The sequence below is a fragment of the Salmo salar genome, chromosome 11 (genome assembly GCF_965601325.2).
Source record: "Salmo salar chromosome 11, fSalSal1, whole genome shotgun sequence".
Classification (NCBI taxonomy): Eukaryota; Metazoa; Chordata; class Actinopteri; order Salmoniformes; family Salmonidae; genus Salmo; species Salmo salar.
Window position 1 is genome coordinate 74,268,926 of NC_138301.1, and position 27,867 is coordinate 74,296,792.

Consider the following 27,867-nt stretch of genomic DNA (forward strand, 5'->3'; position numbering starts at 1 on the left):
ACACACAGAAATACGAGCCTTAGGTCATTAAAATGGTCAAATCCGGAAACAATAATTTCGAAAACAAAACATTTATTCTTTCAGTGAAATACGGAACCGTTCCGTATGTTATCTAACGGGTGGCATCCCTAAGTCTAAATATTGCTGTTACATTGCCCAAAATTATGTCATAATTATTTAACATTCTGGCAAATGAATTACAGTCTTTGTTAGGAGGAAATGGTCTTCACAGTTCGCAACGAGCCAGGCGGCCCGAACTTCTGCATATACCCTGACTCTGCTTGCACAGAACACAAGAGAAGTGACACAATTTCCCTAGTTAATAGAAATTCATGTTAGCAGACAATATTAACTAAAATATGCAGGTCTAAAAATATATACTTGTTTATTGATTTTAAGAAAGGCATTGATGTTTATGGTTAGGTACACATTGGCATGCAACGACAGTGCTTTTTTTGCGAATGCGCATGTTAGATCATCACCCGTTTTGCGAAGTAGGCCGTGATTCGATGATAAATTAACAGGCACTGCATTGATTATAAGCAAGGCAGGACAAGCTAGTAATAACTACACATCTTTGATGATAACTAGTGATTATGTTAAGATTGATTGTTTTTTATAAGATAAGTTTAATGCTAGCTAGCAACTTACCTTGGCTTCTTGCTGCACTCGCGTAACAGGTGGTCAGCCTGCCACGCAGTCTCCTCATGGAGTGCAATGTAACCGGCCATAATCGGCATCCAAAAATGCAGATTACCAATTGTTATGAAAACTTGAAATTGGCCCTAATTAAATCGGCCATGCCGATTAATCGGTCAACCTCTAGTTCACACACACAGTCATGAACAGTCATGAAGATGGCACGACAACATGTTTTCCTCCTCATGAGGCTGAAAAGATTGGGCGTGGCCCTTAAGATCCTCAAAAAGTTATACAGCTGCACCATTGAGAGCATCTTGACTTGCTGCAACACCGCTTTGTATGGCAACTGCTTGGCATCCGATCGCAAGGCGCTACAAGAGGTAGTGTGTACAACCCAGTACATCACTGGGGCCAATCTCCCTGCCATCCAGGACCTCTATATCAAGCGGGGTCAGAGGAAGTCCCTAAAAATTGTTAAAGACTCCAGCCACCCAAGTCATAGACTGTTCTCTCTACTACCGAACAGCAAGCGATACTGATGCACTAAGTCTGGAACCAACAGGACCCTAAACAGCTTCTACCCCCAAGCAATAAGACTGCTAAATACTTAGTTAAATAGTTAACCAATAGCTACCCAGACTATCTGCATTGACATTTTTGAACAAACTATTTTGACTCATCACATATGCTGCTGTTACTGTTTATTATCTATCCTGTTGCCTAGTCACTTTATCCCTACCTATATGTAGATATCTACCTCAATTACCTTGTATCCCTGTCTAGTAGACGTCGCCGGTATACTAACCACCGGTCCTGGTAACCCATCATGACACACCTGGACTTCATCACACCCTGATTACTTCCCCTTTATCTAGCGCTCAGTTGTATCACCCATTAGGTAGTATTTTTCATCTTTAGACGCTATTCCTGGTTTTGTGTTCACTCTGTTCGTTTCTATTAAACTCACCCGACTGCAGCTGCTTCCTGACTCCCTGCGTCTCCATTGCAATAGCCAAGTTTTCATTACTCATTGTGTATTTAATTACTATTTCTCTTTTTTCCTCTCTGCATTGTTGGGAAGGGCCCGTAAGTATTTCACTGTTAGTATACATGCACCTGTTTATGAAGCATGTGACAAATAACACTTGATTTGATGTTAAAATAGGCTTAATTAAATCACTATGGAATCCTATCACTGGTAGAAGCTAATCTAGGGGATGCTCTGACATACAGTGGGGCAAAAAAGTATTTAGTCAGCCACCAATTGTGCAAGTTCTCCCACTTAAAAAGATGAGAGAGGCCTGTAATTTTCATCATAGGTACACGTCAACTGTGACAAACAAAATGAGAAAAAACAATCCAGAAAATCCCATTGTAGGATTTTTAATGAATTTATTTGCAAATCATGGTGGAAAATAAGTATTTGGTCACCTACAAACAAGCAAGATTTCTGGCTCTCACAGACCTGTAACTTCTTCTTTAAGAGGCTCCTCTGTCCTCCACTCGTTATCTGTATTAATGGCACCTGTTTGAACTTGTTATCAGTATAAAAGACACCTGTCCACAACTTCAAACGGTCACACTCCAAACTCCACTATGGCCAAGACCAGAGAGCTGTCAAAGGACACCAGAAACAAAATTGTAGACCTGCACCAGGCTGGGAAGACTGAATCTGCAATAGGTAAACAGCTTGGTTTGAAGAAATCAACTGTGGGAGCAATTATTAGCAAATGGAAGACATACAAGACCACTGATAATCTCCCTCGATCTGGGGCTCCACGCAAGATCTCACCCCGTGGGGTCAAAATGATCACAAGAACGGTGAGCAAAAATCCCAGAAGCACACGGGGGGACCTAGTGAATGACCTGCAGAGAGCTGGGACCAAAGTAACAAAGCCTACCATCAGTAACACACTACGCCGCCAGGGACTCAAATCCTGCAGTGCCAGACGTGTCCCCCTGCTTAAGCCAGTACATGTCCAGGCTCATCTGAAGTTTGCTAGAGAGCATTTGGATGATCCAGAAGAGGATTGGGAGAATGTCATATGGTCAGATGAAACCAAAATATAACTTTTTGGTAAAAACTCAACTCGTCGTGTTTGGAGGACAAAGAATGCTGAGTTGCATCCAAATATCACCATACCTACTGTGAAGCATGGGGGTGGAAACATCATGCTTTGGGGCTGTTTTTCTGCAAAGGGACCAGGACGACTGATCCATGTAAAGGAAAGAATGAATGGGGCCATGTATCGTGAGATTGAGTGAAAACGTCCTTCCATCAGCAAGGGCATTGAAGATGAAACGTGGCTGGGTCTTTCAGCATGACAATGATCCCAAACACACCGCCCGGGCAACGAAGGAGTGGCTTCGTAAGAAGCATTTCAAGGTCCTGGAGTGGCCTAGCCAGTCTCCAGATCTCAACCCCATAGAAAATCTTTGGAGGGAGTTGAAAGTCCGTGTTGCCCAGCGACAGCCCCAAAACATCATTGCTCTAGAGGAGATCTGCATGGTGGAATGGGCCAAACTACCAGCAACAGTGTGTGAAAACCTTGTGAAGACATACAGAAAACGTTTGACCTGTGTCATTGCCAACAAAGGGTATTTAACCTCTATGGGCTAGGCGGGACGAATTCGTCCCACCTACGTAACAGCCACTTGAAGCCTGTGGCGCGATTTTCAAAACCTTAAAAATCCTATTACTTCAATTTCTCAAACATATGACTATTTTACAGCTATTTAAAGACAAGACTCTCGTTAATCTAACCACACTGTCCGATTTCAAAAAGGCTTTACAACGAAAGCAAAACATTAGATTATGTCAGCAGAGTACCAAGCCAGAAATAATCAGACACCCATTTTTCAAGCTAGCATATAATGTCACCAAAACCCAGAAGACAGCTAAATGCAGCACTCACCTTTGATGATCTTCATCAGATGACAACCCTAGGACATTATGTTATACAATACATGCATGTTTTGTTCAATCAAGTTCATATTTATATCAAAAACCAGCTTTTTACATTAGCATGTGACGTTCAGAACTAGCATACCCCCCCGCAAACTTCCGGCGAATTCACTAACAATTTACTAAATTACTCACGATAAACGTTCACAAAAACCATAACAATTACTTTAAGAATTATAGATACAGAACTCCTCTATGCACTCGATATGTCCGATTTTAAAATAGCTTTTTGGTGAAAGCACATTTTGCAATATTCTAAGTACATAGCCCAGGCATCACGGGCTAGCTATTTAGACACCCGGCAAGTTTAGCACTCACCAATATCAATATAAAAGTTTCATTACCTTTTGTTGTCTTCGTCAGAATGCACTCCCAGGACTGCTACTTCAATAACAAATGTTGGTTTGGTCCAAAATAATCCATCGTTATATCCGAATAGCGGCGTTTTGTTCGTGCGTCCCAGACACTATCTGAAATGGTAAATCAGGGTCGCGCGCATGGCGCAATTCGTGACAAAAAAAATCTAAATATTCCATTACCGTACTTCGAAGCATGTCAACCGCTGTTTAAAATCAATTTTTATGCCATTTTTCTCGTAAAAAAGCGATAATATTCCGACCGGGAATCTCCTTTTAGCTAAACAGAGGAAAGTAAACAACGCTTTCGGTCGACGCGGGCACGAGCCTGAGTCTCACAGTACTGTAACCAGCCACTACCCAAACGCGCTACTTTTTTTCAGCCAGAGCCTGCAAAGCCACGATTCAGCTTTTTGCCGCCTTCTGAGACCCTATGGCAGCCGTAGGAAGTGTCACGGGACAGCTAAGATCCTCACTCTTCAATAAACAGAGACAAGAAGAACGACACCTTGTCAGACAGGCCACTTCCTGCCTGAAACCTTGTCAGGTTTTTGACTGCCAAATGAGTTCTGTTATACTCACAGACACCATTCAAACAGTTTTAGAAACTTTAGGGTGTTTTCTATCCATATATAATAAGTATATGCATATTCTAGTTACTGGGTAGGATTAGTAACCAGATTAAATCGGGTACATTTTTTTATCCAGCCGTGCAAATACTGCCCCCTAGCCCTAACAGGTTAATAAGAATACGACCGACAACAGTTCCGTCAGGTGAATACACTAAACAGAAAACAGCCACCCACAAAACCCCATGAAAAACAGGCTGCCTAAGTATGGCTTCCAATCAGAGACAATGAATGACAGCTGCCTCCGATTGGAAACCATACCTGGCCACAACATAGAAAACGACAACATAGAATGAAACGCTAGACAACCCACCTAGAAAACAGAAAACCCAAAACACTTTAGGGTGTTTTCTATCCATGTGTAATAAGTATATGCATATTCTAGTTACTGGGTAGGAGTGGTAACCACATTAAATCGGGTACGTTTTTTATCCAGCCGTGTCAATACTGCCCCCTATCCTAAACAGGTTAACAAAGTAATGAGATAAACTTTTGTTATTGACCAAATACTTATTTGCCAACATAATTTGCAAATAAATTCATAAAAATCCTACAATGTGATTTTATGGAAAAAAAATCTCCTTTTGTCTGTCATAGTGATGAAAATTACAGGCCTCATCTTTTTAAGTGGGAGAACTTGCACAATTGGTGGCCGACTAAATACTTTTTTGCCCCACTGTATGTCACAATTTAGTGAGGTCTGTCAATGTTATGGTGAATACATTACAGTGTATGGAAATACAAGACTGGATTTTGCGATTGGTGCTAAAACAACTATATGATGATGATATAATGTTCTCTTTACATTATATTGAAATGAAAACAAGCATTGTTGGGATGAGCATTTCTTCTTTCTGTCTGACTGTGTCTCTCCCTCACTCCCTTCCTCCTGAGTGGCACAGTTGTCTAAGGCACTGCATCTCAGTGCTAGAGGCGTCACTACAGACACCCTGGTTCGAATACAGGCTGTATCACAACTGTCTGTAATTGGGAGTCCCATAGGGCGGTGCACAATTGGCTCAGCGTTGTCCGTGTTTGGCCGGTGTAGGACGTCATTGTAAATAAGAATTTGTTCTTAACCGACTTGCCAAGTTAAACAAAGACAAAATAAATCAAAAATAAAAGTTTGCCCCCCCCTTGTTCATTCTCTGTTTCTTTCTCTCTCCTTATCTGAAGAGTGGTAACAGCGGGAAGTGTAGGTGGGAAGTGTATCTCAGTAGGTGTAACAGCGGGAAGTGTAAGTGTATCTCAGTAGGTCAACCCAGAACCTGTTCCTGCAGGAAACACACAAACAGCAGTCTAAAGAGAGTGGATGTGTATAGGTCAGCCTCCTCAGCCCAGAGAGGAAGATCAATGTGTTTGCTGGAGTGACAGAGAGACAGGGAGAGAAGTAAAGAGCCTAAAATACTCAGAGAAAGAGGAATGAAAGGAGAGAGAGAGAGAGAGAAAGCAAAACATTAGAAATAGAAAATAAGTGAGGGAATGAGGGAGGGGGAGAGAGAGAATAAGAGACTGAAAGAGAGTCAGAGATGGAGAGAAAGAGACTATCACCCACCTTTGTCAGTCCTGGTGATGAGGAGATCCTGAGGCTCTAGAACATGCATCTGCTTCACCACCATGGTCTTATCAAACACCTGCACTGGGGGCAGGACCTGGGCGTCTACCAACACAACACAATGTATTGGTCTATTGGTCATTCCCTATGTAGCGCTCAGGATCTTACTAACTATTGATGAAAACACTGACTGATGTCGTTGCTGCAATAATAAAAACATTGCCTGAAATAGTAGGCTGTATTAAATGATTTAGGTCTATTGAACACTAAGAAGTTGTAGCACTGAATGAGGAGAATTGACCATGTTACACTCACCTGGGTTTGAAAGAAGTGGATCAACAGCTGAAATATAGGGAAAGTATAATGTTAAGAGTTGAATTTTATGATTACATCAATGCTGATTGAATCATTAATATTCAAGTGATAATTGAAGAATGCATATGACAGTTATAGTAAAATAGTCCACTAATTATAAAGCACATTTCATTCTATAAGCTCAAAGTGTGTGTGTATATGTGTGTGACGACCTCACCATCTATCATCATGACCCCTGCTGCTTCCGTGGCGACCAACAGAGACTGACCCCAGGAGTCAGCACACACGGTCTCATAGGAAAACGTACTGCAGAACGACTGGGACTCCCAAGGCTGCAGCACACACACACACACACACACAAAAATGACATCACAGGATAACCATAAACACGTAGTTACCAGCATATCAACTGGCGTCTACATTATGTTACAATGCACGCTACAACAGAATATATCACAGTTAGTAAATATGTTATTATGGCATGGTGATCCACTAGGCCTCAGTGAGAAAAAATTAGTGCCTGATAAAGTTTGACAAGGAAACAGGACTATGGTAGGAATGGGAGTTAACCTGTTAGGGCTAGGGGGCAGTATTGACACAGCCGGATAAAAAACGTACCCGATTTAATCTGGTTACTACTCCTGCCCAGTAACTAGAATATGCATATAATCATTGGCTTTGGATAGAAAACACCCTAAAGTTTCTAAAACTGTTTGAATGGTGTCTGTGAGTATAACAGAACTCATATGGCAGGCCAAAACCTGAGAAGATTCCATGCAGGAAGTGGCATGTCTGACAAGATGTGTTTCATCTAGGCTGTTTTTATTGAAGATTTTGGATCTTTGCTCTAACGTGACACTTCCTACGGCTCCCATAGGCTCTCAGAGCCCGGGAAAAAGCTGAACGATATCGAGGCAGGCTCTGGCTGAAACACTTTATCGCATTTGGCAAGTGGCCGCTCAGAGTACTGTGGGCTTAGGCGCGTGCCCGAGTCGACCGAATGCTTTATTTTTTTCCGTCTGTTTACCTAAATGCAGATTCCCGGTCGGAATATTATCGCTTTTTTGCGAGAAAAATGGCATAAAAATGGATTTTAAACAGCGGTTGACATGCTTCGAAGTACTGTAATGGGATATTTAGATTTTTTTTGTCACGAATTGCACCATGCTCGTAACCCTTATTTACCCTTTCAGATAGTGTCTTGAACGCACGAACAAAACGCCGCTGTTTGGATATAACGATGGATTATTTTGGACCAAACCAACATTTGTTATTGAAGTAGAAGTCCTGGGAGTGCATTCTGACGAAGACAGCAAAGGTAATAACATTTTTCTTATAGTAAATCGGAGTTTGATGAGTGCTAAACTTGCTGGGTGTCTAAATAGCTAGCCCTGTGATGCCGGGCTATCTACTGAGAATATTGCAAAATGTGCTTTCACCATAAAGCTATTTTAAAATCGGACATATCGAGTGCATAGAGGAGTTCTGTATCTATAATTCTTAAAATAATTGTCATGCTTTTTGTGAACGTTTATCGTGAGTAATTTAGTAAATTCACCGGATGTTTGCGGGGGGTATGATAGTTCTGAACGTCACATGCTAATGTAAAAAAAAACTGGTTTTTGATATAAATATGAACTTGATTGAACAAAATATGCATGCATTGTATAACATAATGTCCTAGGGTTGTCATCTGATGAAGATCATCAAAGGTTAGTGCTGCATTTAGCTGTGGTTTTGTTTTTTGTGACATTATATGCTAGCTTGAAAAATGGGTGTCTGATTATTTCTGGCTGGGTACTCTGCTGACATAATCTAATGTTTTGCTTTCGTTGTAAAGCCTTTTTGAAATCGGACAGTGTGGTTAGATTAACGAGAGTCTTGTCTTTAAATAGCTGTAAAATAGTCACATGTTTGAAAAATTGAAGTTTTCAGATTTTAGAGGAATTTGTAATTCGCGCCACGCCCATCATTGGATATTGGAGCAGGTGTTCCGCTAGCGGAACGTCTAGATGTAAGAGGTTAAAATCAATTTTTATGCCATTTTTCTCGTAAAAAAGCGATAATATTCCGACCGGGAAATCGTTTTTTATTACAAAGAGAGTGAAAGTAAAAGCATGCTATCCCCTCATGCACGAGCCTCAGTTTAATGGCCCTCTGATAGAGCACTTGCCAAACGCGCTAATGTGTTTCAGCCTGGGGATGGAATTACATCGTTCAGCTTTTTCCCGCCTTCTGAGAGCCCATGGGAGCCGTAGGAAGTGTCACGTCATGCCAGAGATCCCCTGTATTTGTTAGAGATGATCAAGGAGGGCAAGAAATGGTCAGACAGGCCACTTCCTGTAAGGAATCTTCTCAGGTTTTGGCCTGACAAATGAGTTCTGTTATACTCACAGACACCATTCAAACAGTTTTAGAAACTTTAGAATGTTTTCTATCCAAAGCCAATAATTATATGCATATTCTAGTTACTGGGCAGGAGTAGTAACCAGATTAAATCGGGTACGTTTTTTATCCGGCCGTGTCAATACTGCCCCCTAGCCCCAACAGGTTAATCATTGAGCACTTCCTGCGCCATCCACTAGATGTCACCAGTCTTTACAAAGTGGTTTGAGTCTTCTACTGTGAAAACTGACCGAACAAGAGACTTGGAAAGTTGGTCATAAGCGGATGGCCTATACGACTCTGGCGCGCGAGTGCATGTTTGGGTACTCTCGTTCCAATACGTTTTAAAAGAGAATGCAATTGTCCGCCTTGAATATTATTGAAGTTCTGATTGAAAAAGGCCCTAATGATTTATGCTATACAACGTTTGACATGTTTGAACGAACGTAAATATTTTTTTTCCCCTCTTTGGTGAAGACAAGTCCTGCGGGCGACGTTCATGTTTTTGAGTACCCTACAGGACGCGCTAACAACACGGAGCTTTTTGGACATAAATGATGAGCTTTTTTGAACAAAACTACATTCGTTATGGACCTGGGATTCCTGGAAGTGACATCTGATGAAGAGAATCAAAGGTAATGGATTATTTACATAGTATTTTCGATTTTAGATCTCTCCAACATGGCCGTTTGTCTGTATAGCAAAGCGTATTTTTCTGGGCGCAGTGCTCAGATTATTGCAAAGTGTGATTTCCCAGTAAGGTTATTTTTAAATCTGGCAAGTTGATTGCGTTCAAGAGATGTAAATCTATAATTCTTTAAATGACAATATAATATTTTACCAATGTTTTCTAATCTTAATTATTTAATTTGTGGTGCTGACTTGACTGCCGGTTATTGGAGGGAAACGATTTCCTGAACATCAACGCCATAGTAAACTGCTGTTTTTGGATATAAATATGAACTTGATAGAACTAAAAATGCATTTATTGTCTAACATAATGTCCTAGGAGTGTCATCTGATGGAGATTGTAAAAGGTTAGTGCATCATTTTAGCTGGTTTTATGGTTTTGGTGACGCCTGTCTTTGAATTGACAAAACATTACACACAGCTATTGTCAATGTACTCTCCTAACATAATCTAACTTTATGCTTTCGTCGTAAAACCTTTTTGAAATCGGACAACGTGGTTAGATTAAGGAGATGTTTATCTTTCAAAGGGTGTAAGATAGTTGTATGTTTGAAAAATTTGAATTTTGACATTTATTTGGTTTCAAATTTGCCGCTCTTGAAATGCACCTGCTGTTGATAGGGTGCACCACGGGTGGCACGCTAGCGTCCCACATAGCCCCAAGAAGTTAAGGGTTAATGCCACATGGTCAATGTTAGGCTTGCACAGATCGGGAGGACCTCGGGAACGTTCCTGAGGTCGAATTGTGCTTCTAACCCTAACGGTTCTCTCACCGTCACCCAAAAGCACTTGAAATTTAGATCCAGGCTTCATTTGGCCTACTTTTTTTCATGGTCGCTGCGCTCAGACTGAGCGAGCTACGGTCAAGCGGGGCATCTCGTTGAACTCGGCACAGCCTAGAGATTATGGTAATGCCATTACAGGCTCTGTGTGTCTTTAAGCCCAGCACTGTGTCACTCCATCCTTGCTGTGTGTGTATGTGTGTGTGTGTATGTGTGTATGTGTGTGTGTGTGTTTGTGTTTGAGAGATTTTCTTTGACATCTGTTGGGAGAAACGACTGATTTACAGTTCATGAGGGTTGCCTAATCACACATATGAAGTTGTGGAAAGCACTGACCTTTTTAACCCTTCCAAACAGCCCCTATGACACCATTTTAAGGCACTTCTGGTTGACACAGGAAGCTTAAAGTGAACACATATCCTCCTTGGGCTAGGCTCTTATAGAATATTGCGTTTTAAGTCTTTACGTTAACGAGAGTCTTGTCTTTAAATAGCTGTAAAATAGTCATATGTTTGAGAAATTGAAGTAATAGGATTTTTAAGGTTTTGAAAATCGCGCCACAGGCTTCAAGTGGCTGTTACGTAGGTGGGACGAATTCGTCCCGCCTCGCCCATAGAGGTTAAGAACTGCCTTATTTACAGAGGGCTGAATGATTTGCGTTATTTCAGAAAATCACAGAAATCTCGCAGTGCTCCGAAACCCGCCATAACAGATACATCTGAACACGCTGCAACTGGATCTGTAACTTTTTTGAAAAATAAACAATTTTTTTTGAACATCACCAATTGTACATTCAACGATTTCTCTTATATGAAGATATATAAATGTCTGGTTCTTTTTTTCCTGACACCATAGGCTCATGTACTTTGACGTGAAGTGGTCAAATTAGAGCTCCATTTTCATTTTTGACCTTAACCTGTTAGGGCTAGGGGGCAGTATTGACACGGCCGGATAAAAAAATGTACCCAATTTAATCTGGTTACTACTCCTGCCCAGTAACGAGAATATGCATATAATTATTGGCTTTGGATAGAAAACACCCTAAAGTTTCTAAAACTGTTTGAATGGTGTCTGTGAGTATAACAGAACTCATTCTTTAGGCCAAAACCTGAGAAGATTCCATGCAGGAAGTGGCCTGTCTGACAAGTTGTGTTTCATCTTGGCTCTTTTTATTGAAGACTGAGGATCTTTGCTCTAACGTGACACTTCCTACGGCTCCCATAGGCTCTCAGAGCCTGGGAAAAAGCTGAACGATATCGAGGCAGCCTCTGGCTGAAACACATTATCACTTTTGGCAAGTGGCCGATCAGAGTACTATGGGCTTAGGCGCGTGCCCGAGTCGACCGAATGCTTTATTTTCTTTCGTCTGTTTACCTAAACGCAGATTCCCGGTCGGAATATTATCGCTTTTTTATGAGAAAAATGGCATAAAAATTGATTTTAAACAGCGGTTGACATGCTTCGAAGTACGGTAATGGAATATTTAGACATTTTTTGCTCGTCACCCTTATTTACCCTTTCGGATAGTGTCTTGAACGCACAAAGAAAACGCCGCTGTTTGGATATAACTATGGATTATTTTGAACCAAACCAACATTTGTTATTGAAGTAGAAGTCCTGGGAGTGCATTCTGACGAAGACAGCAAAGGTAATAACATTTTTCTTATAGTAAATCTGACTTTGATGAGTGCTAAACTTGCTGGGTGTCTAAATAGCTAGCCCTGTGATGCCGGGCTATCTACTGAGAATATTGCAAAATGTGCTTTCACCGAAAAGCTATTTTAACCTCTCTGGGCTAGGCGGGACGAATTCGTCCCACCTACGTAACAGCCACTTGCAGCCTGTGGCGCGATTTTCAAAATCTTAAAAATCCTATTACTTCAATTTCTCAAACATATGACTATTTTACAGCTATTTAAAGACAAGACTCTCGTTAATCTAACCACACTGTCCGATTTCAAAAAGGCTTTACAACGAAAGCAAAACATTAGACTATGTCAGCAGAGTACCCAGCCAGGAATAATCAGACACCCATTTTTCAAGCTAGCATATAATGTCACATAAACCCAAACCACACCTAAATGCAGCACTAACCTTTGATCTTCATCAGATGACAACCCTAGGACATTGTTATACAATACATGCATGTTTTGTTCAATCAAGTTCATATTTATATCAAAAACCAGCTTTTTACATTAGCATGTGACGTTCAGAACTAGCATACCCCCCGCAAACTTCCGGGGAATTCGCTAACATTTTACTAAATTACTCACGATAAACGTTCACAAAAAGCATAACAATTATTTTAAGAATTATAGATACAGACCTCCTCTATGCACTCGATATGTCCGATTTTAAAATAGCTTTTTGGTGAAAGCACATTTTGCAATATTCTAAGTACATAGCCCAGGCATCACGGGCTCGCTATTTAGACACCCGGCAAGTTTAGCACTCACCATAATCATATTTACTATTATAAAAGTTTGATTACCTTTTGTTGTCTTCGTCAGAATGCACACCCAGGACTGCTACTTCAATAACAAATGTTGGTTTGGTCCAAAATAATCCATGGTTATATCCGAATAGCGGCGTTTTGTTCGTGCGTTCCAGACACTATCCGAAATAGTAAAGAAGTGTCGCGCGCATGGCGCAATTCGTGACAATAAAATTCTAAATATTCCATTACCGTACTTCGAAGTATGTCAACCGCTGTTTAAAATCAATTTTTACGCCATTTTTCTCGTAGAAAAGCGATAATATTCCGACAGGGAATCTCCTTTTCGGCAAACAGAGGAAAAAAAAAAAATCACAAAGGCGGGGGCGGTCGGGTCACGCGCATAAGCCCAGAGTCCCTTGATCGGCCACTTGAGAAAGGCGATAATGTGTTTCAGCCTGGGGCTGGAATGACGACATTCTGTTTTTTCCCGGGCTCTGAGCGCCTATGGACGACGTCGAAGTGTCACGTTAGAGCAGAGATCCTTAGTAAAAGATAGAGATGGAAAAGAAGTTCAAGAAATGGTCAGACAGGCCACTTCCTGTAAAGGAATCTCTCAGGTTTTGACCTGCCATTTGAGTTCTGTTATACTCACAGACACCATTCAAACAGTTTTAGAAAATGTAGGGTGTTTTCTATCCATATGTAATAAGTATATGCATATTCTAGTTACTGGGTAGGAGTGGTAACCAGATTAAATCGGGTATGTTTTTTATCCAGCCGTGTCAATACTGCTCCCTAGCCCTAACAGGTTAAAATCGGACATATCGAGTGCATAGAGGAGTTCTGTATCTATAATTCTTAAAATAATTGTTATGCTTTTTGTGAACGTTTATCGTGAGTAATTTAGTAAATTCACCGGCAGTGTTTGGTGGGAATGCTAGTCACATGCTAGTCACATGCTAATGTAAAAAGCTGTTTTTTGACATAAATATGAACTTGATTGAACAAAACATGCATGTATTGTATAACAATGTCCTAGGGTTGTCATCTGATGAAGATCAAAGGTTAGTGCTGCATTTAGGTGTGGTTTGGGTTTATGTGACATTATATGCTAGCTTGAAAAATGGGTGTCTGATTATTCCTGGCTGGGTACTCTGCTGACATAATCTAATGTTTTGCTTTCGTTGTAAAGCCTTTTTGAAATCGGACAGTGTGGTTAGATTAACGAGAGTCTTGTCTTTAAAATGGTGTAAAATAGTCATATGTTTGAAAAATTGAAGTTTTTGCATTTTTGAGGTTTTTGAATAACGCGCCACGGGATTACATTGGCTGTTACGTAGGTGGGACGATTTGGTGCCACCTACCCTAGAGAGGTTAACTTGTGTTCGATTTCGGATGAAAAGCGTGCCCAGAGTAAACTGCCTAATATTTGCATATTATTAGTAGATTTGGATAGAAAACACTCTGAAGTTTCTAAAACTGTTTGAATGCTGTCTGTGAGTATAACAGAACTGATATGGCAGGCAAAAACCTGAGAAAATTCCAAGCAGGAAGTGGAAAGTCTGAGAATTGTAGTTCTTCTTTTGATTCTCTATCGAAACTACAGTGTCTGTGGGGGACGTTGCACTTCCTAAGGCTTCCATTGGCTGTCTAAAGCCTTCAGAAAGTGGTTTGAGCATTTTCCTGTCACTGGGCAGATAATAGGAGCTCAGTTTCTGAGTGGACTGCCTGGCAACAAAGGGATTGGATATGCTCGGTCCCGCGAGCGCGCCCTTCCTTCTTTTTCTTCTTGAATGAATATGCTATTGTCCGGTTGGAATATTATCGCAATTTCACGTAAAAAAATACCATAAAGATTGATTTTAAACAGCGTTTGACATGCTTCTATGTACGGTAATGGAACATTTTGACTTTTCGTCTCTCGTTCCACGCTCGCGCGATATGCCTTTGGATAAGTGATCTGTACTCATGAACAAAACGGAGGTATTTGGACATAAATATGGATTATTTCGAACAAAAACAACATTTCTTGTCGAAGTAGCAGTCCTGGGAGTGCATTCTGACGAAGATCAGGAAAGGTAAGAGCATATTTCTAACACTAATTCTGAGTTTAGGTTGTCCCGAACTTGGTGGGTGTCTGAATAGCTCACCGTGATGGCTGAGCTATGTACTCAGAATATTGAAAAATGTGCTTTCTCCGTAAAGCTATTTTAAAATCTGACACAGCGGTTGCATCCAGGGGTAGTCTATCTATAATTCTTAAAATAATTGTTTTATATTTTGTCAACGTTTATGATGAGTATTTTTGTAAATTGATGTGCACATCACCGGACGTTTTGGTGGGAATACATTTTCTGAACATCACGCGCCAATGTAAAAAGCTGTTTTTGGATATAAATATGAACTTTATCAAACAAAACATACATGTATTGTGTAACATAATGTCCTAGGAGTGTCATCTGATGAAGATCGTCAAAGGTTAGTGCTTCATTTAGCTGTGTTTTAGGTTTTATTGACACATGTCCTTGCTTGGAAAATGGCTGTGTGATTATTTTTGTCTATGTACTCTCCTAACATAATCTAACGTTTTGCTTTCGCTGTAAAGCCTTTTTGAAATCGGACAATGTGGTTAGATTAACGAGAAGTTTATCTTTAAAATGGTGTATGTTTGAGAAAGTTGAATTATGACATTTTGTTGTTTTTGAATTTTCCGCCCTGATATTTCACTGGCTGTGCCAGAAGTTAACATTATCAACCATGCATGTCCTACAGGCACTGAGCTGTCTGTCTAAACTACTGGCACACAGCTCGGACACCCATGCATTCCCCACAAGTCATGCCACAAGAGGTCTCTTCACAGTCCCAAAGTCCAGAACAGACTATGGGAGGCACGCAGTACTACATCGAGCCATGACTACATGGAACTCTATAAACATGGATTTAGTACTGTAGATATGTGGTGGTGGTGGAGTAGGGGCCTGAGGGCACACAGTGTGTTGTGAAATCTGTGAATGTATTGTACCGTTTTAAAATTGTATAAACTGCCTTAATTTTGCTGGACCCCAAGAAGCTAAAGGGGATCCATAATAAATACAAATACAAATGTTAATGTGTTGTAAATGTTAAAATGTGGCAGTGCTCAGCTCTAAGCTACAGAATTATGCTGGTGCTGAGCTGACCATCCTGCTGGGGTCTCTGTCCTCATCCTCCAGCTTAATCTATCTACATTTAGGTCATTTAGAATAGGCCTACAGTCAGTGCATTTAACTAAAATAGGTAAGACAATCACATTTCACAGTCGCAAATTGCATTACCGAACTAACACAATTGCCTACATATTTCTGCACATAAAAATGAGCACTGGACAGGAGTACTTTTTATCAGGAAGGGACGGGAAAGTTCCAGGGTTATAGAACTGTTGCGGGATCAGGACTGGAAAGGAATGAATTTTCACTCCCGTGTCAACCTCTAGTGCATGGGGCTGAGTGTGTGTATGTGTGTGTGTCTGTGTGTTGGTCTTCTCACCTCTTTTCTACACAGGCCCGTAGTGACCAGACTGGTGGGGGCATCTCCTCTGACGATGGTCTTCAGCTTTAGTGCCTGGACAACAGAGAGAGAGCGTGAAAGTGTGTGCCTGAGATACAGAGTGTGACTGTGCTACTCTTTATGTTGTCTGTCCCTGTGTGTGTCACCTGTCCTATCCTGACGAACTCGGCCTGTCGTGCCTCCTCCTTCTTGCGGGCGGACTTGGGCGACTCTGGAAGCACGTCACTGAATGAGCGTCTGTTGAGCATGTTCTGGGGAGAGAAGGGAACCTGCACATGGGACGCATGTGCACACACACACACACACACACACACACACACACACACACACACACATATACGGGCACATGCATGCACGCACACACACACAGAGAAAGAGAGATAGAGAAGCGGGCTTCAGAGATAGTGGGAAATACAGCAGCATAGCATAGAACTGAGTCTTATGAGAAACAATAGACAGGAGTGGGACGATGAGTGAGGGAAGGGGGAAAAAGAGGGGGAGAAAGTAAAGGACAGAAAGAGAGAGTGAGCGAGCGAGAGAGTGTATGTGTGTCAGAGAGAGAGAAACAGAGAAAAACAAAGAAAGTGGGATGGGGTACAGAGAGAGGGAGGAGAGTCCACCCACAGAATGTGAGCATTGTAGATGTATCCAGTAGTCCCAGTGTTACGCAGTCTGCAGTGGTTAGAGCCGAGAGAGACAGACAGGGCTGCAGTGGTTCAGAACAGTAGGTAGCTCAATTGGCTGTGGTACAAACTGTGACCAGAGAGCCTAGATCAGAGGTTAGAAGCTGGTGCAAAGGGAAATGTATAGAGTACTGTCACTACCTCATATTCCAATCAAGATGCATGAATTAAGGAGCAAACTCGTGGACTATGGAAGTTGGAGGACTATATAAAAATACCTTGTTTTTAGAAGCAGGAGCAGAACCAGAGGAAAGGAGAGCCCCATACCCTTTTCACACCATCGTGTCAACCTGAACCACGCTGGCACAGATATTTTATTTTTACTCACTGTCACCACAGTTCCTTTAACCTGATATGGATAGGGGGCAGTATTTTCACGGCCGGATGAAAAAACATACCCAATTTAAACTGGTTACTACTCTTGCCCAGAAACGAAAATATGCATATTATTAGTAGATTTGGATAGAAAACACTCTGAAGTTTCTAAAACTGTTTGAATGGTGTCTGTGAGTATAACAGAACTCATATGGCAGGTAAAAACCTGAGAAAAAGTCAACCAGGGAGTGTAGGATCTGAGAAATGTAGTTCTTTCTAGTCCCTTTCGAAACTACAGTATCTGTGCTGTTACGTTGCACTTTCTAAGGATTCCATTGGCTGTCTAAAGCCTTCAGAAAGTGGATTGAGCCTTCTCCTGTCTCTGGGCAGAGTATAGGAGCTCAGTTACTGAGTGGTCTGCCTGAGGACAAAGAGATTGGATATGCGCGTTCCAGCGAGCACGCTGTTTTTTCCTTTTCCTCCTTGAATGAATACACTATTGTCCGGTTTCTTGTCGAAGTAGCAGTCCTGGGAGTGCATTCTGACGAAGATCAGCAAAGGTAATACAATATTTCTAATACTAATTCTGAGTTTAGGTTGCCCTAAACTTGGTGGGTGTCTGAATAGCTCGCCGTGATGGCGAGCTATGTACTCAGAATATTGAAAAATGTGCTTTCTCCATAAAGCTATTTTAAAATCTGACACAGCATTTGCATAAAGGAGTAGTCTGTCTATAATTCTTAAAATAATTGTTATGTTTTTTGTCAACGTTTATGATGAGTATTTTTGTAAATTCACCGGAAGTTTTTGGTGGGAATACATTTTCTGAACATCACGCGCCAATGTAAAAAGTTGTTTTTGGATATAAATATGAACTTGATTGAACAAAACATACATGTATTGTATAACATAATGTCCTAGGAGTCATTTAGCTGTGTTTTGGGTTTTATTGACATATATGCTTGCTTGGAAAATGGCTGTGTGGTTATTTTGGTCTATGTACTCTCCTAACATAATCTAATGTTTTGCTTTCGCTGTAAAGCCTTTTTGAAATCGGACAACATATTTGGATTCAGGAAATCTCTTTCAAATGGTGTAAAATAGTCGTATGTTTGAAAAATTGAAATTATTGGATTTTAGGTTTTTGTATTTCGCACCATGCGATCCCATTGGCTGTTGGCTAGGGGCTAGGGGTTCCGCTAGCGGAATGCCTAGATGTAAATTAACTATAGTGGCTGGATGCATAACCAAGCCAGTGGAGGACAACTCAGTTTAGCTCAGCTCGGTTTGGTAGTGTGAAAAGGGTAGGGAAGGCGGCTCAACAGGACTAGACCAGGCTGGGTTAGTTAGTGTGTAGCAGAGCTGTACCTTGTGGAGGTCAGGGATGAGGTCCTGGTAGAGGGAACGGATCAGCATGTCCAGAGTCCGCTGGCGCTTCTGGGCAAACGTGGGCGTCTCCAGGGTGGCCTTTTCTCCATTGATTACTGCAGGACAAAGAGAGGGGTTCATATTTGCATATTATTAGTAGATTTGGATAGAAAACAACGAAAGCAAAACATTAGATTATGTCAGCAGAGTACCAAGCCAGAAATAATCAGACACCCATTTTTCAAGCTAGCATATAATGTCACCAAAACCCAGAAGACAGCTAAATGCAGCACTCACCTTTGATGATCTTCATCAGATGACAACCCTAGGACATTATGTTATACAATACATGCATGTTTTGTTCAATCAAGTTCATATTTATATCAAAAACCAGCTTTTTACATTAGCATGTGACGTTCAGAACTAGCATACCCCCCGCAAACTTCCGGGGAATTCGCTAACATTTTACTAAATTACTCACGATAAACGTTCACAAAAAGCATAACAATTATTTTAAGAATTATAGATACAGACCTCCTCTATGCACTCGATATGTCCGATTTTAAAATAGCTTTTTGGTGAAAGCACATTTTGCAATATTCTAAGTACATAGCCCAGGCATCACGGGCTCGCTATTTAGACACCCGGCAAGTTTAGCACTCACCATAAACATATTTACTATTATAAAAGTTTGATTACCTTTTGTTGTCTTCGTCAGAATGCACACCCAGGACTGCTACTTCAATAACAAATGTTGGTTTGGTCCAAAATAATCCATCGTTATATCCGAATAGCGGCGTTTTGTTCGTGCGTTCCAGACACTATCCGAAATAGTAAAGAAGTGTCGCGCGCATGGCGCAATTCGTGACAATAAAATTCTAAATATTCCATTACCGTACTTCGAAGCATGTCAACCGCTGTTTAAAATCAATTTTTACGAAATTTTTCTCGTAGAAAAGCGATAATATTCCGACAGGGAATCTCCTTTTCGGCAAACAGAGGAAAAAATCCCAAAGGCGGGGGCAGTCGGGTCACGCGCATAAGCCCAGTGTCCCTTGATCGGCCACTTGAGAAAGGCGATAATGTGTTTCAGCCTGGGGCTGGAATGACGACATTCTGTTTTTTCCCGGGCTCTGAGCGCCTATGGACGACGTGGGAAGTGTCACGTTAGAGCAGAGATCCTTAGTAAATGATAGAGATGGAAAAGAAGTTCAAGAAATGGTCAGACAGGCCACTTCCTGTAAAGGAATCTCTCAGGTTTTGACCTGCCATTTGAGTTCTGTTATACTCACAGACACCATTCAAACAGTTTTAGAAAATGTAGGGTGTTTTCTATCCATATGTAATAAGTATATGCATATTCTAGTTACTGGGTAGGAGTGGTAACCAGATTAAATCGGGTATGTTTTTTATCCAGCCGTGTCAATACTGCCCCCTAGCCCTAACAGGTTAAATGTGACATTTGCTCATGAACGTGACCGATTAGTCACTGCAGTGCATTAGCTCATTGCACACAGTACAGCTGTAAAAGTCTGTAAACTTAACAGTGTGTGAGAGTAAATCACTGATCTTACGCTTGACTAACAAAAAGTCCCTGAATTCTTGGTGGTCTGTAAACACTGGTGGTGAGGGAAGGGGTGGTCCGAACAGTGGCACACTCTCCTCAGAGAAAAGCTTCAATCTGGAACACACAAAGCACTGTTATATTTAACACACACACACAGGATCTTAATTTGAGGCAGTGTGCTACAGCCGGAAAATAATCCTGCAGCAACAGGAAATGTGAATTATTATGTGGATTATAATTCATCAAAAAAAATTGTAGGGGTTGATATATTTTACGTTAGGGCAAATCATGTCTCACATTTTAAAGTGGAAATAACAAACTTTAAGCATTTTTAAACCTTGAATACATTAAGTTTGCATTCTCATAAACAAAAGAGTCATCAAATTAAGATCCTACATCTGTATGCATGTAAGTATGCACACACACACATGCACAAACACACATACACACACCAACGACGTGCCACGTACCTGAAAAATACTAATGAAAAAGCACCTCCACATACCTGTAACTGTCGTTTTGACTGTTGTATCTAACTAATGCAAAGATATCTTGCAGAGAAAAATAAGGAAATAGCCTTAACACATACAATCTATCAAGCTAGCAGTGATGTGTATGGCTTCGTCCAAAAACAGCCCCCTACCCCCTAGACACTTACCCTATCCCCTACCACATAGGCACTTGAGAAGATATGCAATGTTAGATACTTAGGTACACAATAAGCAATATGATGAAAATGCCAACCTAGCTGCCTATGGTGCTACTACCATATTGCTTATACCTATTCAATTCTTTCAGATTTACATTAAATTGCCCAGAGAGTACAGGCTAGGCAATGTTTCTGGACAGGGTCTCGATTCTGACTGCTGAAGGTCGCTTGAAGAAATGTGTACAATGTCAGAGATATCTCCCGCCTGTGTTTGTTTCGCCATTAAAAAAAAGATACGTGTGAAATGTGATCTGATCATGGAGGGTTTAAATGACGGAGATGTGTCCTCCCCCTCCTGGAACTGGAACACTATGGTAACAATGTCATTCCCAATGTGTCTTTTCCTCTCCACCTGTTGGACAAGAGAAATAAGAGAGACAGAGAGACAGACAGAGACAATGAGAAGTCATACAATAAAAATACTTGGAACAAACAACTGGCCTAAATTATTAATGCCTCTTTTATGAGCATCTAAAATATAATTTCAGAGCTTCCATTAATTATTATAATCATATTTCTTTGTACATTGTCTATTGCTGGCAGCCCCTATTCACTAAAGTCTCATTTTCCGGGAATGTGTAAATGTACTTGGCAAATAAAGTGACTCTGAAGCAGGCAGAGAACACACACACACAAAAAAAAAAATCTATCAAATGTTATTATAAAGCCCTTTTTACATCAGCAGTTGTCACAAATTGCTTATACAGAAACCCAGACTAAAACCCCAGAAAGCAAGCAATGCAGATCTTGAAGTACGGTGGCTAGGAAAAACTCCCTAGAAAGAGGGAACCTAGGAAGAAACCTAGAGAGGAACCAGGCTCTGAGGGGAGCCAGTCCTCTTCTGGCTGTGCCAGGCGGAGATTAAAAGAGTACATGGCCATTAAGGTCAGATCGTTCTTCAAGATGTTCAAACGTTCATAGATGAACAGGGTCAAATAATAATCACAGAGGTTAAAGAGGGTGCAACAAGTCAGTACCTCAGGAGTAAATGTCAGTTGGCTTTTCATAGCCGAGCACACAAACACACTTGATGCACACAGGCTTGCGAAGAGAATGTGGTCGTATTCATTAGCAACTTCGGAATCTGTTTTAGATGGAATCCAATTATGAATGTAACCGTCTCATTCAGCCTCTATCTCGTTTCATATCTCGCCCACAGATACTGGCTTCTACTGAGTGGGTTCACACTAACGTCAAACTGTCTTTGTTCACTTCTGCCTATTTTCTCCCAGTCATGTGCACACACAATCAGGTAACACACATACACTAGCCATACACATACACCAGCTATAAACACACACCAGCTATAAACACACACCAGTCATACACACACCAGTCATACACACACCAGTCATACACACACCAGTCATACACACACCAGTCATACACACACACACACTCCAGTCACACACACTCCAGTCACACACACACACACACACACACACTCCAGTCATACACAAACACTAGTCATATACACACCAGTCATACACAAGTAATACACACACACACACACACACACACACACACACACACACTCCAGTCATACACACTGTGGCAAACCTCTTCAAAGTTAGGAGCGTTTGTCACAAATTAAGTGGGAAACTGTCACCAAAGTCAGCCCAGAATGAAAGTTCTTTCGAACATGACAGTACCTGTGTGTTTGTTTCGCTGTCCTGGTCCACCCAGGCCGCAGGTAAGGTCAAGGATAGCAGGGTTCGGTACACAAATCTGGTTCTCGGTAGGTCCAGGTCTAAACGCCAACAGGTAAATCCAAAACAATCCAGCTCGTACACGGTAAATCCAGCCAATGTAGATTGTCTCTTTCTCTATGGTACATAGATCCTTCCCGCCCTCTCTCTCTCTCTCTTCCTGGTTTTTCTTGACCTTTTATCTGTGGGTCGGCTCCACCTTCTGAGGGTTCCCCTTGCTTCTGGGAATTGTAGTTTTGGCAGTCGGCCATTTTGTGACCTGTAGTTCTGATCGGGGTGGCCATTTTAGGGATCGGGCAGAGCCCGTTTATTAGTTCTGCCCTCACATATCTGCCATTTATCACTCGACCCCCTTCTTTGCCACAACACATACACACACACTCCAGTCATACACACACACACTCCAGTCACACACAAACACACACACACACACATATGTCACACACCCAACAAACACACTCCAGTCACACATACACACTCGAGTCACACACACACTCCAGTCATACACACACACACACGCACACTCCAATCACACACACACACACTCTATTCATAAACACACTCAGAAGCACACACACACACACTCCATTCATAAACACACACACACACACACACACACCCATACCAGTCATTCACACACACTCCAGTCACACACACCAGTCATATACACCAGTTACACACACACACACACCCACATCCCACACACACACCAGTCATACACACACACACACACACACTCCAGTCACACACACACACACACACCTACTCCAGTCACACACACACACACACACACCTACTCCAGTCACACACACACACACACACACACACACACACACACACACACACACACACACTCCCGTCATACACACACACACACACACACTCACCCCAGTAATACACAGACACACACACACACACCCCAGTCATACATAAACACACACACACTCCCGTCACACACACACACACACTCCCGTCATACACACACACACACACTCCCGTCATACACACACACACACACTCCCGTCATACACACACACACACACTCCCGTCATACACACACACACACACTCCCGTCATCACACACACCACACCCCGTCATACACACACAACCGTCATACACACACACACCACCCAGTCATACATAAACACACACACACACACACTCCAGTCACACACTCCAGTCATACACACACACACACACACTCCAGTCACACACACACACTCATGTTTTACACACACAACACACACACACACACACACACCAGTCACACACACACACACACTCCAGTCACACACACACACACACTCCAGTCATACACACACACACTCCAGTCATACACACACACACACACACTCCAGTCATACACACACACCAGTCATTCACACACACTCCAGTCATACACACACTCCAGTCATTCACACACACTCCAGTCACACACACACACACGTCATTCACACACACTCCAGTCACACACACACACACGTCATTCACACACACTCCAGTCACACACACACACACACACACACACACACACACACACACACTCCAGTCACAAACACACACACACACACACTCCAGTCGCAAACACACACACACACACTCCAGTCACAAACACACACACTCCAGTCACAAACACACACACACACACTCCAGTCACACACACACACACCAGTCACACACACACACACCAGTCACACACACACACACCAGTCACACACACACACACACACACACACTCACCCACACACTCCAGTCATACACAGACACACAATCACACACACACACTCCAGTCATACACACACACACACTCCAGTCATAAATACACACTCCAGTCACACACACAGACACACTCCAGTCACATAACACACACACACACACTCCAGTCAAACACACACACACTCTAGTCATACAAACACACACACCCCAATCATACACAGACACACACACACACACCCCAGTCATACACTCACACACACACACACACACCAGTCATACACACACACACACACCCTCCAGCCATACACAAACACACACACACACACTCCAGTCACAAACACACACACACACTCCAGTCACAAACACACACACACACTCCAGTCACAAACACACACACACACTCCAGTCACAAACACACACACACACTCCAGTCACAAACACACACACACACTCCAGTCACAAACACACACACACACTCCAGTCACAAACACACACACTCCAGTCACACACACACACACTCCAGTCACACACACACACACACTCACCCACACACTCCAGTCATACACACACACACACACACACCAGTCATACACACACACACACACACGTCATAAATACACACTCCAGTCACACACAGACACACACACACACTCCAGTCTAACATACACACCCCAATCATACACAGACACACACACACACAACCCAGTCATACACTCACACACACACACTCCAGTCATACACACACACTCCATTCATAAACACACACAAAAACACACACACACACACACACTCCAGTCACACACACACACAAACACGTCACACACACACACACACACACAAACACTCCAGTCATACACACACACACTCCCGTCATACACACACACACTCCCGTCATACACACACACACTCCCGTCATACACCACACACACTCCCGTCATACACCACACATACACACACACACAAACATCATACACTCACACTCCAGTCACACACACACCAGTCACACACACACACATACGTCACACACACATCCCACACACAAACACTCCAGTCATACACACACACACACACACACAGACACACACACACACACACTCCAATCACACACACACACACACGTCTCACACACACACACACATACACTCCCGTCATACACACACATACACTCCCGTCATACACACACATACACTCCCGTCATACACACACACACACACACTCACTCCAGTCACACACACACACACACACACACGCCAGTCATTCACACACACACACACACACACGTCACACGTCACACACACACACACTCCAGTCATACACAGACACACACACACTCCAGTCATACACTCACACACACACACTCCAGTCATACACTCACACACACACACTCCAGTCATACACTCACACACACACACTCCAGTCATACACTCACACACACTCCAGTCATACACTCACACACTCCAGTCATACACTCACACACACACACTCCAGTCATACACTCACACACACACACTCCAGTCATACACTCACACACACACACTCCAGTCATACACTCACACACACACACTCCAGTCATACACTCACACACACACACTCCAGTCATACACTCACACACACACACTCCAGTCATACACTCACACACACACACTCCAGTCATACACTCACACACACCCCAGTCATACACTCACACACACCCCAGTCATACACTCACACAAACCCCAGTCATACACTCACACACACTCCAGTCATACACAGACACACACACACACACACACAAACACACACACTCCAGTCAAACACACACACACACACACACTCATGTTTTACACACACTCACACACACACTCCATTCATAAACACACACACTCCCGTCATACACACATATACACACTCCAGCCACACACACACACACCAGTCATACACACACACACACACTCCAGTCATACACAAACACACACACCAGTCACACACAAACACACACACCAGTCACACACACTCCCGTCACACACACACACACACACTCCAGTCACAAACACACACACACACACTCCAGTCACAAACACACACTCCAGTCACAAACACACACACACACACTCCAGTCACAAACACACACACACACACTCCAGTCACACACACACACACTCCAGTCACACACACACACACTCCAGTCACACACACACACACCAGTCACACACACCAGTCACACACACCAGTCACACACACACACACACACACACACACTCCAGTCATACACAGACACACACCCCAGTCATACATACACACACAATCACACACACACTCCAGTCATAAATACACACTCCAGTCACACACACAGACACACTCCAGTCACACACACACACACTCCAGTCAAACACACACACACACACTCTAGTCATACACATACATGTCACACACACACACCAGTCATACACACACACACACACTCCAGTCATACACTCCAGTCACAAACACACACACACACACACACTCCAGTCACAAACACACACACACACACACACCCCAGTCATACATACACACACAATCACACACACACTCCAGTCATAAATACACACTCCAGTCACACACACAGACACACTCCAGTCACACACACACTCCAGTCAAACACACACACACACACACTCCAGTCACAAACACACACACACACACACTCCAGTCACACACACACACACACACACACACCCACACACTCCAGTCATACACACTCACACACACACACACACACTCCAGTCATACACAAACACACACCCCAGTCATACACACACACAATCACACACACACTCCAGTCATACACACACACACACACACACACACACACACACACACCAGTCATACACACACACACACACACACCAGTCATACACACACACACACAAGTCATAAATACACACTCCAGTCACACACACACACACACACTCCAGTCTAACACACACACCCCAATCATACACACACACACACACCAGTCATACACACACACACACACACACCAGTCATACACACACACACACAAGTCATAAATACACACTCCAGTCACACACACACACACACACTCCAGTCATACACACACACACACACACACACACACACACACACACTCCAGTCTCACACACACACACACACTCCAGTCATACACACACACACTCCCGTCATACACACACACACTCCCGTCATACACACACACACTCCCGTCATACACACACACACTCCCGTCATACACACAGACACTCCCGTCATACACACAGACACTCCCGTCATACATACACACACTCCCGTCATACACCACACACACTCCCGTCATACACCACACATACACACACACACAAACGTCATACACTCACACTCCAGTCACACACACCAGTCACACACACACATACGTCACACACACATCCCACACACAAACACTCCAGTCATACACACACACACACACACAGACACACACACCAATCACACACACACACACTACAGTCTCACACACACACACA

General features: G+C 42.5%; 1 protein-coding gene across 8 annotated transcripts in view; it reads right to left on the bottom strand.

Moving 5' to 3' along the window:
• The window catches only part of LOC106562867 (GTPase-activating Rap/Ran-GAP domain-like protein 3), a 225,564-nt gene that overhangs the window by 36,556 nt on the left and 161,141 nt on the right, over positions 1 to 27,867 (bottom strand). For 6 of the 8 annotated variants that reach the window (XM_045689796.2, XM_045689792.2, XM_045689795.2 and 3 more), the window contains 9 exons: positions 21,182 to 21,296; positions 20,741 to 20,786; positions 20,243 to 20,349; positions 18,669 to 18,784; positions 16,449 to 16,571; positions 16,282 to 16,356; positions 6,680 to 6,794; positions 6,463 to 6,489; positions 6,148 to 6,252 (listed from right to left, as the gene is read on the bottom strand). In XM_045689796.2, the coding sequence (XP_045545752.1) occupies positions 6,148 to 6,252; positions 6,463 to 6,489; positions 6,680 to 6,794; positions 16,282 to 16,356; positions 16,449 to 16,571; positions 18,669 to 18,784; positions 20,243 to 20,349; positions 20,741 to 20,786; positions 21,182 to 21,296 (829 nt within the window). The remainder of the gene's footprint in view (positions 1 to 6,147; positions 6,253 to 6,462; positions 6,490 to 6,679; positions 6,795 to 16,281; positions 16,357 to 16,448; positions 16,572 to 18,668; positions 18,785 to 20,242; positions 20,350 to 20,740; positions 20,787 to 21,181; positions 21,297 to 27,867) is intronic. The other 2 variants (XM_045689799.2, XM_045689794.2) reach the window with 1 other exon arrangement.